General features: G+C 35.8%; 2 protein-coding genes and 1 long non-coding RNA gene across 6 annotated transcripts; 1 reads left to right on the forward strand and 2 right to left on the reverse strand.

The window, feature by feature from the left end:
* Positions 1–447: 447 nt before the first annotated feature.
* On the reverse strand, positions 448–2,096 carry LOC113358881. Its single transcript, XM_026602602.1, has 3 exons — positions 2,081–2,096; positions 564–1,916; positions 448–473 (listed from the first exon to the last, which is right to left on the reverse strand). Exons 1-3 carry the CDS (start codon positions 2,094–2,096, stop codon positions 448–450), a joined length of 1,395 nt encoding a protein of 464 aa, XP_026458387.1.
* A 226-nt stretch (positions 2,097–2,322) lies between these two features.
* LOC113360820 lies at positions 2,323–4,381 on the reverse strand. 4 transcript variants are annotated; one of them, XR_003364806.1, is made up of 7 exons: positions 4,256–4,381; positions 3,869–3,900; positions 3,581–3,613; positions 3,253–3,361; positions 3,048–3,087; positions 2,569–2,933; positions 2,323–2,479 (listed from the first exon to the last, which is right to left on the reverse strand). It is a non-coding gene; the product is annotated as an uncharacterized LOC113360820 (long non-coding RNA). The 4 variants fall into 4 exon arrangements; XR_003364805.1 differs by having other exon boundaries at positions 3,033–3,087; XR_003364807.1 differs by having other exon boundaries at positions 3,033–3,087; positions 3,581–3,646.
* A 126-nt stretch (positions 4,382–4,507) lies between these two features.
* Positions 4,508–6,813, forward strand: LOC113360821 (F-box/kelch-repeat protein At3g06240-like). Its single transcript, XM_026604279.1, has 2 exons — positions 4,508–4,787; positions 4,948–6,813. The coding sequence occupies exon 2, from the start codon at positions 5,252–5,254 to the stop codon at positions 6,584–6,586; it is 1,335 nt and encodes a 444-aa protein (XP_026460064.1). The 5' UTR covers positions 4,508–4,787; positions 4,948–5,251; the 3' UTR covers positions 6,587–6,813.
* Positions 6,814–16,214: the final 9,401 nt, after the last annotated feature.

Here is a 16,214-nt window from a genome sequence, read left to right on the forward strand (position 1 = left end):
TCAGTTAGAGGGGAAAGGGGAAACTCAACTAGTAAGAGAGATGCACATGATTTTCACTTGACGAAATTCCCAGATTCCCACTCAAACTAAAATAAGATCTGGAACGTTTGTATTCAACAACAACAAATTTTCTAATTCATCTACAGACGACGCAAATTTTTGCATATTAAAAAATGAGCTGAAATTCGTTGATGGTCATCTATATGTTAATAAAAAAAACAGGTCCATTCCAAGAACTCAGCCTACCCCAACAGTCTAAGAATGCAGTACATACATACAACTAGCAGAAGAAAACACAAAACCTAGTGAGATTCTGAATTATCGATCAGAGATTCTTTGAAATATAAATTCTTCATACAATAAATTACTAACATGATTCTTATCAGAATGTTTAGAATGCTTGTGGTATTTCTTGTCTCTGTGGCTACTACTACTGCTGCTTTTATGTCATTTATCTCTTTTAACCTTGTCATCTGCAAAAATAAATAAAACGAATTCAAGCTTGCCATTAAAGACTTCAATAATGTGTAAAATAAGCGAAAAACAAGTTTGAAATCACATACCTGAAGAACTTTCATGCATAATTTCATACTCCCTCATAAATTCCCTGGCCTCATTCAATACTTGAGGATCACACTCAAGTGCATTTGGGAGTTGTCCATCTCTAATTAAACGCCATTTATGCATACGAGGAATCTTGTAGTGAATCCCACCCTTGATTCTAAGAATCTTCTTCATGTAAGATTGTAATGTTATGAAAACATTATTTGCGTCTTCAACCGAGAAATTTTCAAAAGCTCTCGTAACACTTGCGATAAACTCATATAATGTGGTTGGAGCATCAGTATGATGAAGTGCAGATATAGCGCTGAAGAACCCAAGGTCTAAAACATTCAAGTCGGGGTTGTTTGGAGGTTGACACAACAACTCGATATCTAACCCGTAACTTCTAACCGCTTCCATAATTTTTATATCATTCTCGTGGACATGTGGTTTTGCATTATCTTGTTGTATAAAGATTTTATTATAATTATTAAACGACCATTTCTTCTTGATAGCAGGCAACAATTTCTCAATCAAAAAACATCTCATAACCTCTTTTTCAACAGATTTCATGGCCTTGGTTTCCATTGTGCCAGCTTTGCGGTTTTTGCTGCTCCTTTTTGCGGCTTCTTTAACAACAAAAGGCCATATTCCGATCTTAGCATCAAAACCCAAGCGAGGACGAGCCACGCCCGTTAAAAACATAATTTTAGTGATAAATTTTTTACTTTCACACGTGCGTAAAGGCTTTTCTTCTTCGGCAAGAAGATAATACTTTTGTGCTCTTCTTGTAATGTAAAACCATTTTTCAACTATATGAATTTGATTCAACATGTCAATGAATGAATTTGAAGATTGGGTCATACCTTTGTCTATCATTTTTAAGCAAAAATTCACCCTTGCTATCTTGTTTGCATCCGTAAGTCCCGGCCTCAAGGCATTTGAATGTGGTCGAAGATATCCATCCTTGATTCGTCGATGTACTGTTGTGGTTGACAAGTTTAGTGCGTGTGCTATTCCTCTAATTGTTGCCCATTTGCAAAGAGGTATCAACTTAATTCTATGTAAATCTAATTGAATTCTCTTTCTACCAACTATATTGACCATCTTAGAAGAGATATCAACCACATCTCCATTTGCATTTGCCAGTTTAGCATCATGCCATAATCTCGAAACAGTTCTAAAACTAACTTTAAACCGAGCGGCAGTATCAGTGATAACTCCCTTGTGAAGTCTCCCATATGTGCTTCCTTGCATCAATTTTTCAAGAATCCTTCTCTTCACATCAGAGGTTAAATTCTTCTTCTTATTTCCATGGTGAATAGGTTCTGGTTCTGCGGTGGTGTTAATGGGATAGTGTATCTCTTCCTCCACTAGTGGAAAGTGCAAAAAAAAAGTCTGCCAGAAAACTCTTAAAACCTCTAAAAAGGACTGTTTCTGGGAGCCCTAACATTGTAGTTATTACCCAAAAATGACTGCTTCTGAGATTCTTTAAATTTTTCAAATTAAGACTATCTTGAACTGTCATCAAAAATACCGGTAGGAGCAGTCATATTGCTGGATCATATTTTATATACAAAAAAGAATTGATTCAGCTGAATCCATAACTGATTCAGTTGAACTTTAACTAGAAAATAAAATAAAATATTAGAAACGAACAAGAAGCAAAAACTGAACGAAATTCAATCAATTTACATTCAAATGAGCTGAAGTTAAAACATTCGCTATTCGATTAAAATTTGAATTCCTTAAATGTACAACACACTGATGATATCTTATTTCAGTTGACACTTGGGTTCAGAATAACCAAAAATTTATAAACAAAACATGACCTCACACGAATACCAGTTCTAAGCTTTATTAAATATACTGAATGATGCATCCCTTCCACCTCTCCAGTCCTTGCTCGATGGACAGCCAACAGTCTTCTGTGTTGCTGAAACACATGATTGAGTAAATATAAGCTACAACTGCATAACTCTTAAAATAAATTCAATTAAAAAAGTGACAAACAATTAGACTAACCAGTCATTGCATGGACAGTGAATCAACATTGTATTCAGCTCCAGTCTCAACCAATAGGATTTCTTCGAGGTTTCTACAACCAAAAACTGCAACTTGCTTCTCATCCAAGAGGAGGGTGTTGCTGTCCTCAACCTTGAGTTCGTGGTGCTTCCATTGACCGTGGATGAAGCCTTACTTAAACATGTATGTCTGCGATCAAAGAAAAAAATATACCAACCATCATTAAAAAATCACGTTATAAATCATCTCTTAACCAATGGCTTCCCAACTAAAGCTTGAGAATCTGCGTCAATGCCATAAACAGTATAAATCTCATTTCCAATAGTGTCTTCTGCATATGCCACCAACTTATTATTCAGACTGACCTGTAAAAAACATAACAAACAAAGCAATCAACAAGCGGCATCAACTAAAAGAAGATAGATAAACCATAATACATTATCAGAAACAGAATGCAAAACCACCTAATAGGTGCATACTCTGAAAGCTCCAATACTATAATAATCATGTTCTTTCATTCTTTGGCGTTGACATTTTCATCCAGGATACCATGCACCACAAGAAATGGATAAAGATTCAGAAATTATATTTAAAAAGTCCATCTAGCATTTTGCAAGACTATTACACTTGATACAGAATAGATAAAAACCAAAACCAAAGAGCATAAGATTGCAGCTACACTACCTTTGCCCAGCTATGCTCAGGCCACTTGATATATGCAAACTTTCAGAATTCCTTAGTTACAAATCCAATTAAAGTACATGAACGAACCTTTTCCATCAGACTTATAATCCTTCAACATAAAACAAATTCAGTAAGAAACAAAGTAAACACCATCAATTAAAACAATTTAAACACCATTCGCACCATGCTATCAAGACATATACCATATCAAATTACTCAATATGAGACCAGAACCACAAAAGACTTTAGATCCTAACAGGATAGACTGTGCAGACATTTCTAGTTACCATCAAACACAGAAAAAATCAGTTGAGAAATTAGTACTTACATAAACTACCCTTCTTATCCTCAAGAGAAAACCCTGCAAAAATAAAACACCAAAAAATCCACCATCCTTCAAATAAAAAAAATTCAGTAAGAAACAAACTAAAAAGTAAAAACCATATAGTACAACTCATTAAAGCACCATTCGCACCATGCTATCAACACATATCATATCAAATTACCAATATAATATAAGAATCACAAAAGATTTTCAATCCTAATAAAACAGAGTATGCGGTCATTTCTAGTGACCATGAAATACAAAAACATCAATTGAGAAATTAGTACTTACATAAACTACTCTTCTTATCCTCAGAGAAATCCCTGCAAACACCAAAAATTCCACTATTAAGATTCATATCAAATCCTATTTCATACAATTAACAGAAAGCCTAAAACCACACACAATAAAAAAAAATCAACAGTTAAAAAACAACTCTAACACCCCAGCCCCAAATTTCATGATTGCATTTACTATCCATTGCAATACCTAAAATCACCCAAACACAAAATATATTTCATAAATCAAATCAGCATCAAAGAATATATCTGAAAAAAAGTATAAGATTAAGATGTGTGTATATAACCCATCAACTAATCAATCATCATCAGGAAAAAAAAATTGAAGAAAAAATAGAAAATAACAGAACCTTTATGTAAAATCTTTGCAGTATCTTACCTCATAAAGAAGAAAATTAGCATCATAAATACCTTCTCTTTCATCTGCAAAATTAGCCTTGTTGAGTGTTATAAGGCTATGGAGATGGACGGTTTGGTGCTCTTTCCACATGAAAGCTTATGGAACCCAAAAATCCCGGAAAAGGTAAAAAAATTTCGTGTGGACTCTATGTTACAGTGCAATCCGTATTTGGATACTTATCGGAATTCTATTATGGTGAATGGATGTTTACTTTGCAAGAAAGAAGCGGAGTCAGATCAACATCTATTTTTGCATTGCGAAACAACTAGGAATGTGTGGCTTTATTTTCTGAATTGTTATGGTTTGCAATGAGCCTTTCAAGGTTCAGTCAGAGATACCATATGGGAATGGAAGAGAAGAAAAACTAAGAACTCAAATGTTAGAAATCACATTTGGGACATCATTCCTTTCGCGTCGATATAGAGAAATGAGAGGCTTTTCAATGGGCGTTACAAATTTTTGGAGGAAATTCTCAATACGGTTAAGGTTTTTAAATATAACTGGTGTATAGGTACAAAAATCTTTCACGGAATCCATCTGAATTCTGTATTGTACAACTGGAGGCATTAATGCATTAATTTAGGTTACCAGTTTTTCTTTTTGTTGAGTTTTGGGTTTTTCTTCTACGAGCTCTGCTACATTTGAGCTTGTGTTTCTTGTATTTTCTACAGACTGCTCTGTACCATCTTGGTGAGGAGTGGCTTTTTTAATCTATTGTTCCCTTCGCGAGTCAAAAAAGAAGAGAACTATTCAGGATTACGAAATCCAGGAAGAGGAGATGGAATTGTTTTCCTTTTCTAAATCATCTTCTGAGATAGCGGTGAGAATCACCTATTAATTCGGAAACACAGTTACATTGGGAAACGTCTATATATACAACATATAGCGAATCGTCTATATACACAGAAAACAAGGGCTTTTTGAATTCTTTTTCGGCATAAATACTAAAACTCCAGTCACCACCGCGCAGCAGCAATGTCAAGCATGATCCTCCCCCCACACAAAAAAACAAAATACAGAAACTCCAATCACCACCGCGCAGCAGCAATGATCCTCCTCCCAGAAGATGTGATCCAAGAAATCCTTCTAAGGGTACCTGCGGAATCGATCCTTAATGTTAAGTATGTTTGCAAGACGTTGTTTTCCTTAGTTTCTAACCCTAGTTTTGTGAAACATCATCTAGATCATACGATCCACAACCGAAAAAATCGATCTAAGTTTATGTTTATGATTCAAGACGGCACCAAACCATATTATCCTCTAGTTAGCACAGTCAGTTATGATGATACACTCTTTTCTAACTCTTCCATATCACCAAATAGGGATGATGATTGTGTTGAAATTGATCCCCCATTCATAGACTTAGCTATTCCAATTCACTTCTTGGGATCTTGTAACGGTTTGATCTGCATCATGTTTCAAACTAGTATGGTTTATGGGTTGGTGTCATTCTTTGTTATTTGGAACCCAACCACTAGAGAATATAAGGTATTACCCAATTCACCAACTAGAGTAACAAACCACTACTCTTCTATATATTCATTTGGTTATGATTATAAGCATGATGACTACAAGCTTGTTAAAGGTGATTTCATACAAGATGGTTCTGTCAATATGCCACCAAGTGAGGAGGATGTTTATGTATCTGAGGTATATTCATTACAGTCAGATTCATGGAGAAGCATTGACACCATCCCTTATCATATGCTCAAGTATATCCCTTTTGACAGTGTATCTGGGGTGCTTGTTAACGGATTTCGCCACTGGTTAGCTAAAAGAATACACGGAAATAAGTGGCTAAGGGAGCAGTTTATAGTCTCTTTTGATTTCAGCGAGGAGAGGTTTAAACAAATGCAGTTGCCAAATGGATTTCGGGACAACCGTCCTCTCCACACTGTGGGAGTGTTGGAAGAGTGCCTATGTGTGGTTAATGGTGTTTGGGTCCTTGGGGAGCCTTGTTATCAACTTGAGATATGGGTGATGCAAGATTATGGTGTCCAAGAATCCTGGACTAAACGTTTTGTCATTCACCCGACGGAACATCGACAGATTTTCGATCTATATCCACTAAGAGTGATTTGGTCTTTCAAAGATGATAAGATTCTTCTATTAAAGACTACGGATGAAAGACAGTTTGTTCTATATGACCCAAAGAAAGATACCATTACAAGTAGTTCAGTACCTGTACATGCAGCGGAGAATTACGTCGAAAGCTTGGTTTCACTTAACTCCGGTATTTATATGGGAAGTTGCGGAGAATATGCCGACAATCTACATCAACCTTTGTTGATCGAAACTCGTCAACGCTAAATTCTTTATCGATCAAACAAAATTGGCCTTGTTATTTAACAACCACCTGCTGGTTTGTTTACGTGATATTAAATTAAATCAATTTAACCATTAATTTGAACCTGGAACTGTGTGATGCATGATCAGGGGCGGATCTACATTGTGACGACTGGCTTAAGTCAGCCCTAAATCCAATAAAAGCTTCCATTTTGTAGTGCAATTGTATTTGATAATAAAAAATCAAGCTTAAACAATAGGCTTAAGCCAGCCCAAATCAAGTCAATTTGTTTTCAAGCTATCCCAACATTCATTTTCTGGTTCCACCACTATGCATGAGTTATTCTTCCGTCTAGTTTCTTGTGTCTCAGGTATTGCGGAACATGCAGTACAAAAACAGTGAAGTTGGTGTATAACTGTGTGGCAGAACTCAAGTTGGGTGGCACACTAGATAGGAGAACATGTGACATGATTGGCGAAGCTAAACCAGAACCTGCTATGGTTATTTATATCTTTCCTGCTATTTAAGGATACATAAACATCACTGCTTTTTATAAGACTAGTAGGTATCAGCCCGGCATATGGCCATGCTCAACCTCTTCGATTATAACTTGGGTTTTGTGTCGTATGGTTTGTTTTTACGAGTATTCTTGGGTTATAACATTTTCTTTTTTATTTAATACAAAAGATAACATATATTAAAAGAGCTTACATGAGAACATTGCTTAAATGTTGGAATATTTTCAACGCCGCTAACCAAAGGGGGGTCCTGGGGGGCATCGCCCCCCAGGCTGTGGTCGACCTGACGTTTTTATTTGGCCGATAAAAGCCTGTTCGAAAATTTCGAATCCAAAAGACACCATTGATGTCTGTTGATGAAGGAACCTGACGTTTCGTGAATAGAAACCTGTTGGCGAATAAAAACCTATTCCCAACAGGTGCAAAACCCTTTATAAATAGCTTCTCCCAGTTTCGTTTAAGATATAAGAAAAATCAATCTGTTTTCTCTGTTTCAAAAAGCATCATCAGAAATCAGAAATCTCTTTGTGTGTTCTTGATTGAATCAAGGGGTACAAACCTTGAATTCAGTTTTCGTTGCAGGGCTTTCATTGTATCCTGAAGGCAATATTTCGCATACCTGTTGTAATCGCCAATTGTTATTGGGAGGGTAGAAATATTTGTCTAAAAGAAATTTATACAAGCCTTGAAAGTTTTGGAGTGCAACACTTTCTTCTCTGATTCATTCATTCTTTGTGAAACCCAATTTTTTCCAACATTAAATATATTATAAACAATATGCTTTAAATATATTATAAAATGTTATGTTTGAACAACATTGTTGCAATGGGTTTAGTAAATTTAGTTGGATAACACGTGACTCAATACAAATGCATAAGATAATTATGCTAGATAGTAGATTGCACAACTTTTTATTTATTTATTTGCTAAGAATCGTGTTTGATCAGAAGCTGGGTTGCACAGGTGTAGACGCGGACACGACACGAAGGCGGACACTATAAAATTCTCAAAAAACTAGGACGCGGACATGTATATGCATATTTTATGTATATATTATTTATATATACAATCATGTATTTATAAAAATTAGAAAATGGTGTTAAATGTGTATATATTTCAAAAGAAAAGAAGATATCGATTGTTTATACACGCCGAAGGTCAAGCAATCAATCATTATTAAACACATGTCACAATCAAAATGCATTCTTGGAACAAGACATAAAAAATTCCCTAAAATCATAAAAAATTACATAAAATTGGGAAGAGTGCCCTGGGATCGTGCCCGTTGTCCGGCCGGCCATGCCTTGACCATTGCCGGTCTCACACTCCATCGTTCCCTATTTTATTATTATTTTTATCTCCCTCATCTCATGGAAATTCCTTAATTTAATAAAACTCTCCAGTTTCATGGAATTTCCCTCAAATCAGAGAAAATACGTAAAATTACATAAAACTGGGAAAGTGTGGGATCGTGCTTGTCAATCGTCCATCCATGCCCTAGCCGTGGTCGGTCCCACACTTTGCAATTCCCTGTTTTATTTATAATTTTTCATCATCTCATGTATTTTCCTAGTTTCACCAAAACCCTGGATTCTGCATATTTTCTCAGAATGTTGCTCAAATGCGCATCGGAAAATACTGAAACTCTCAGGACTGAGATACGGACACTATGGTGACACGGAAACATCCCCTTGACCGACCAAGGGTGACCCTAGGGCTTGCAAACAGTCGGTCCCACATATTTTAATGATTTTAACTTAATTTGCTCAGTCGCTCATATTAGGTTCAAACTCTTTCCAAACAATTGGGGGTTTGCTCAAACGACCATCCATTGGTCCCACGGACACCAAGAGCCGGTCTCATGACCTCTTGGTCGGATCATCATCCTTCCATAGCCAGGTTTTATTATTTGTCGCTCACACGAGCATTATTTTAATAAATGATTAAACCAGCATTTAATCATTCTTTCACCAACGGGTCCTCAAGAGACTTTGGTATTTCGCTCGTTCAAGCATCTGGGCGTACATGGTGGACTCGTCATCCCATGTAGTCGGTCCCTGCTGAACTTTGCGGATTGATTTGCAATAAATCATCATTTCAGTAAAATTAGGGTTTTGAATTCAGAGCTCCGCAGAAACATGATTCTGAGCAGATTCAAATACTCTGATAATTTTATGTTGATTTCATGATCAACGTTTTATTTATTTTACTCGACCCAGCAGTCAGTATATTAAATTAATATTCATTTTGGTCCCGTTACCAACAATTCATAAAATGTGCAATATTTTCTCAAACTGATAATATTTGCTTAAACTAGCAATATCTGCTCGAACAAGCAGTCTACAGGGCTCTACTGGAAAATCTTCGATTCCGTACTTTCTCAGAGCTTCATGAACCCGCGAAGATATCGGAAACCACTGCACCTGCTCTATTGGAAAGAGCAAAATCTACAAAAACTAAAGAATCGCGAGATACTCGAAGAAGCAGACGTCTGATCAACAAGCAATACAACCTGCAACCATCCACAAATGCTGTTGCAGAAGGGAGCAAGCGCAAGGATGAACCCCCGAACAAGCATATCTCAGCTCCTCCAAAGATGCAAAATAAGGACAAACCAGAGGCACGGGATCCTGGCCAGCATGCAGAGGCTCCTGATCAAGATACACCTGACTTTCCTCTCCCCATTGGAGAAGTGCTCGAACTATTATATGTCTGGATCCAAGATGGTGCAATCAAATTGACATATATCAGGAGAGACCCAACTGAGGAAGACATGGAAAATCCTCGTTACTGTCGCTTCCACAGGTTTGTCAATCATCTCACGAGTAGCTGCAAAGTCTTGAAATGCATATTCAGAGAAAACATCGAATCGGGAGAACTCAACTTGGGGGCTGAAGGAGTACACAGGAACCCCCTACCAATCAGAACCTTTACTATCTTTGAACCTCCCATCAAATAAGTAGTTCAATCCTTGATTGAACATGTCTGCGAATTGCTATACTTATCAAAAGCTCAAAGGAAAGACATGTTTGTTACAATAAACCACATTGTGTCAGGAAATCGTCTGTTGATTCAAGAGACACTCACTGAGCCTTCAGCAACGGACAAAGAAATGTATGGCTGGGGATTGCTCACCACGGTGCACATCAAAGGAAACGAGTTCAATAGAGCATTTTTCGATGTCGGTATTACTGTCAACATTATCCATTTGAAAACTCTCAGAGCCGCTGGCATTACTCGACAGGAAGCTACTCATGCCCCCATGGCATTCAGAGATCACGAAGGAGTTTCCAGAGAGCATACGGATACGTCATCCTCAAAGTCAAAGAAAATTTGGTCTACACTGAGACCAAGTTTTACATAATCTGAGAAGATCCAGGATATGATATGATTCTTGGGCGCACATGGATTCATGACACGAGTGTACAGGTTTATACAGGAACATGCTGCTATAGTTGATTTATGGCATGTTGTGTGTGTTTTTAAGTTGTTTTTCGCATATTTTTTACGTATGTGTACATACTTGTACACCAGCATGCTTTTGGTTTTGAAAAAGTTGAAGATGGAATATGCTTACAATTTTATTTAGCTTCTTTAGTGTATGTTCGTATCTTTACTCTAGGATATGACGTAAAGGATTTTTATATCTAAAATGATGTTTGAATTTCTAACTAATTAACTATACTCCTATCTTCTTAGGCTACCACTAGTTCAAGTTCTTAATTATAGAATTTTTTTTTTTTTTTTTTGATAATGTGCACATTTTTGTATAGCTGTTATTGTTAACATGTACATAAATGTACACTTGTTGATTTTAATGTGTATATAGTTGTACATATTTTGATTGGTAATGTTTTTGAATGTTTTTGAATTCTTAACATCCACACAGTGGTACACATAATTCTTAATGTGTACATAATTGTAAATATATTGTACATGTGTTTCATTGGTGTTGTGCATGTTTTACAGGGGTGTACATATTGGTGCACCTGTGTAAATCTTATGAATTACAATGGTGTACATATTGGTGCACCTGTGGGAATATATAATAAATCAGGGGAATATCATGTTGTGTGCGTTTTGAAGTTGTATTTCTCAGATTTGTAGTGTATATGTACAGGTTTGTACACCAGCATGATATTACAGTTGATTTATGGCATGTAGTGTGTGTTTTGAAGTTGTTTTTCTCAGATTTGTGTAGGAGTGTATAAGTTTATACAACTTTATGCTTCTATAGTTGATTTATGATTTGTTGTGTGTGTTTTGAAAATGTATTTCTCAGATTTATTGTGTATGTGTACTTGTTTGTACACCATCATGACGTTACAGTTGATTTATACCATGTTGTGTGTGTTTGAATATGTTTGCCTCATATTTGTGTATGAGTGTACATGTTTATACACCAACATGCTTCTATAGTTGATTTATGGCATGTTATATGTGTTTTGAAGTTGTTTTTATCATATTTATTGTGTATGTGTACTAGTTTATACACCAGCATGTTGTTCCAGTTTATTTATGGTATGTTGTATGTGTTTCGAAGTTGTTTTTCTCAGATTTGTGTAAGAATGTTCAGATTTGTACACCAACATGCTGCTACAATTGATTAATGCCATGTTGTGTGTGTTTTGAAGATGTATTTCTTATATTTGTGTATGAGAGTACATGTTTATGTACCAGCACGTTGTTATAGTTAATTTACGGCATGTTGTGTGTGTTTTGAATTTGTTTTTCTCAGATTTGTTGTATCTATGTACAAGGTTGTATACTAGCATGATATTGTAGTTGCATTTATGGCATCTTGTGTGTTTCAAGTTATTTTTCTCTGATTTATTTGTGTATGTGATCAAGTTTGTACACCAGCATGCTGTTATAGTTGATTTATGCCATGTGTTTTGAAAATGTTTTTCTCAAATTTGTGCAGGAGAGTACATGTTTATATACCATCATGCTGCTATAGGTGATTTATGTCCCGTTGTGTGTGTTATTAAGATGTATTTCTTATGTATGTGTACAGATTTGTACACAAGCATTCTGTTACAGTTGATTTATGCCCTGTTCTGTGTGTTTGGAAGATGTATTTCTCATATTTATGTAGGATCGTACAGGTTTATACACCAGCATGCTCCTATAGTTGATTTATGTCATGTTGTGTGTGTTTTTAAGTTGTTTTTTGCATATTTTTTGTGTATGTGTACAGGGTTGAAGAAGTGTTGTGTATTTTTTCTGGCTGAGCACTTACAGGGTATGGATGAGCTGCAGCTGGCTGTGAAGCAATTGCAGGTGATGCTATGGGAAGTTTGGAAGAATGGGTTTGCTTCTATGTTGCAATACAAGGAATGGTGCAGCTGAGTAACTGGTGCTATTGAGATGGTAGAACTCTGAAGTCGTGATCAGGTGAATAAATATCAAATGTCGATGGAATTACAAAGATGAAGTCTAAAATGTGTGATGTTTGTGGTACTGAGGAGCAGAATTTATGTTGTTGTTGGATGGGTAGTGTTGTTGCAGAGAAGTGCAACTAAGATTGGAAAGCTACATAAACGGATAAAAAAATTGAGTTGAATGGTTGAGGTGATGTTGTTGTTTGCACCAGCAGGGTTAAAAGTGGTTGAGGGTTGGAGCTGGTGTTGGTAATGAGTTGCGGTTGTAAACATGTTGTATTTTGTATATGTGTACATGTTTGTACACCAATGTAAACTATTTTTTTTTAAAATGAGAATTATATAGTCATATGGGTACTCTTTTTGTAGCTCTCGGAAAGAGTTTTCCGAATATATAAAGTTTACGAATTTTGGACAAACGGTTCGAAAGATAAATTGATTTTAGTTTATTTTTTTATTATTTAAAACTGCTAACATCATCATGAATCAGTTTGGACTAAAATACAAATATTTAGACTAAATTGTAAACAGAAGGTTATTTGTATACTTTCCATAAAAGGGACTAATTTATACCTAGTTGAATGGGTGAGGACTAAACTATTACTTTCTAAACTCTTTTGGACAAAACTGTTTTTCTCCCGGCTTAAAATGGGGTGTCACATTTGGGTTCGGTCGCCCGAAGTCTTCGTCATGACCATGTAAATACCGGATCATTCCCGTCTTTCTCTATTTCAATATAATCATTTTATAAAATAGTGAAAGGGTTTTCCTGAAATTTCAATTCTCAATTTTAAGTTTTCAAATTATCCCGCGATTTGTTTTCCAGGTCTCAGAAAAAGAAGAAGCTTCTCTGCAAACCCGAACAATTACAACCTGATCAGATGGACGAGATTGAAACTTCAAGGAAACGAATCAAACAAACATTACTGGTTTCTTCTTCTTCTTCTTCTTACCGAGTTTTTTTTTTTGGTTTACTGTTTAGATGGTAGAAGAGGAGCAGGAAAATGAAAACGGTTTAGTAATGGAAGAAGAAGTTGAAACTGTTGCAGCAGGATCCGAAGAGATGGAAAGCCTTATTAATGGAGTTCTTGAAAAGATTGAGCGATTCACTCAACAGGTAGAGGTATTCCTCAACTTCGTATGTGTTTATTGTTGTCCCAATTCGTTGTTACTCGGATGTTTTTATGTCATGTCCCTTCAACTTACTCTCTCTAGGTTTCGGAGATGCTTGAGGCAGGAAAAACACTCTTTAAAGATCTTATTAATGAATTTGAAGAACTTATTATTGGGTGAGATAATTGAAAGTTCAATAGGAAACTCTATTCTGATTTTCAATTTTTTTTAATTTCAATTTTATTTTTCATACAGAATTCACAAGGAACAGATCGTGAAATGGCAGGATGAGATTAAGGAACTGAGAGCACTGGATGGAATGAACGAAGAAGCAAATACTCGTCTTTGTATGACTCGCTCTCTCTTCCAGAATGTTCAGATGTGATAAGGTAATAGTTGTGACATTTACTGATTCTACTCAAATAGCCGATATAGTATGCTGTGAGAAAGAAAGAGAGAAATAGGTTACTAGGTGGAGCAATTTAAGTTAATAGAATCAACATAATAGAACTTTGATGACCAAGTAATTTGTTTCTGTAGTGATTTTTTCTTTGCATCGCTGTTTGATGGTTTGAGAATAGTGGCCTTTTATGTGAAGAAGTCCAGTCCAGGTTGCGTAAATTTGTTTGGAATTCAGTGTTAAGATGTGTATATTCAGCTTTCTTCTTTAATCCTGGACCTTGCTCTTCATGGAAGAAAATGCCACTAATATATTACTTTAATTTGGAATGTGGCAAACTGTAGTAGGGTCTATCTATGAACTTCACCCAGCTCCTGATGATTAGGAACTTCATTTGTTCCTAAAAGGTTGTTGAGCTGAGTTAACAACTTACATGAGTACCGGTGCTTGTGCACATAGGACATGTTAATTTAGTAGGCTGGATTCAAGAAATGGTTTGAGGGTTGGCAATTATATGATCTGTACTCTCTTTTGTTATACATTTTCACTGACATGGCATGCTTATGTATCAATAGGTTTTGGATACTCTACTGGGCTAAGCAAGATAGTTCTGAATCTTGGATTTTTAAGTGAAACTCTTTGATGATTTGGAACTTTGGAAATTCATTTTAAGATTTTAATTTCATTTTGTTTTTTTTCCTTTTTCACACAGAATCAAATGGTAGGGTGATATTAAGGAAATGAGATCACTCGCTGTCTGCTTCAGAATGGTCAGGTTTGATCCTTGATAAGGCAGTAGTAGTATTATCAACAAACAATATGAATTTTAGTTTACACGAAACTTAATTAGCTGTAAGTTGCTCATTTACATCGAATTATTTGAATAGTTGTTTGAAGAGCATGCATCTAATGCTGTATAGTTAGTTGCTGTTCATGATAATACTGCTTCCAGATTCGTTAATGTCCTTGAGAATTGCAGTGGGCATCTCATCTCATGTCATTTTGATTGTTATTGTTATCAATTTTGTGATCCAAGTATCCATTCATTTATGGGTCTGTCATCCTTTCAAAACTGCTTCCCTATTCTTAATCCCTGAAATAGAAAATATCTGGTTTTCAGTCCCACCCTTTTACCGGTTGATCAACACAAGTACAGAACAGTGCACAGACCATAGGATAGGGGTCTTGATATTCCAGTGTGTCCTTACCCATGGTCCATATGTTTATCAAAGGCCGTGGTAAAGAGAGCAACTCCATGACTAGGAGTTGGCCTTTCCTTAGTGATGACCACTTCAACAGACCTGATGCACATTTTCTTACAATGTATGGATGTAACCTGCAATTACTTCTGCATAGTGTATAAAACCCAACATGGGGTGTTCTGTATAATGTCTTTTTTTTTTTTATTATGGGTATATTTTACTCGAAATTTGCTGTATCTCTATTTGTTTTCTGCCTACTTCTTACGAAAAATTCATTTCGTAGCTTTATTTTTTTCTCTCACACTTAGATTGTAATCTTAAGTTTGTTTTATGAATCTGATAATACTATCTGTGTCTGTTGCAAAAAATTTCCAAATTTTCCGTATTTATAATCGGTTATGAAATGCAAAAGCATTTTTTCTTTATTTACTTTTTGACTTGGCCACTGTGAACTAAAGCACCAGAGACCAAACTCTTTGGCTCAACTGGAAGAGAGGTTTTCAAAACATGATTTGGGGACAGATCAATTTTTGATCAGTTTTCTAGTCAAAAGGGAAACTGGTCATACTGTGTATAAATCCATTAAGAAACGATTCCCTTTCCCTTTTCTGAGCACCCCGACAACTAAATTCAAAATTTTGGTTAAAATATCCAGCCACTGCCAAATTCTGTTCAAAAATTTGAAATTTTGAACTCCGCCAAAAAATTTCAACCAGTATCAGCCGTCGATTACCACAAAACTCAATCCCTCCTATCTGTACGACACCTTTTAGACCGTTGATAAAATTCACAATCTCCCCCAAATACAAATCTCCTATTTTCGAATCCAACCCCTAAATTTATCAGATCTCTGCAGGAGAATCAGAGGTGAACGAGCTTGATAATCTCTGAGTAAATGTGTTGGAGGATTATGGATCTACGATCTTTTGGAACTCTTTGTGTTCTGATTTGATTGATCTAATGGAATATATTCTCAGTATTATCTCTATTTATTTATTTTTTATTTTTCTCAGTTATAATGTATTGCAGTCTGA

This window comes from Papaver somniferum, chromosome 3 (assembly GCF_003573695.1).
Source record: "Papaver somniferum cultivar HN1 chromosome 3, ASM357369v1, whole genome shotgun sequence".
NCBI classification, from domain to species: Eukaryota; Viridiplantae; Streptophyta; class Magnoliopsida; order Ranunculales; family Papaveraceae; genus Papaver; species Papaver somniferum.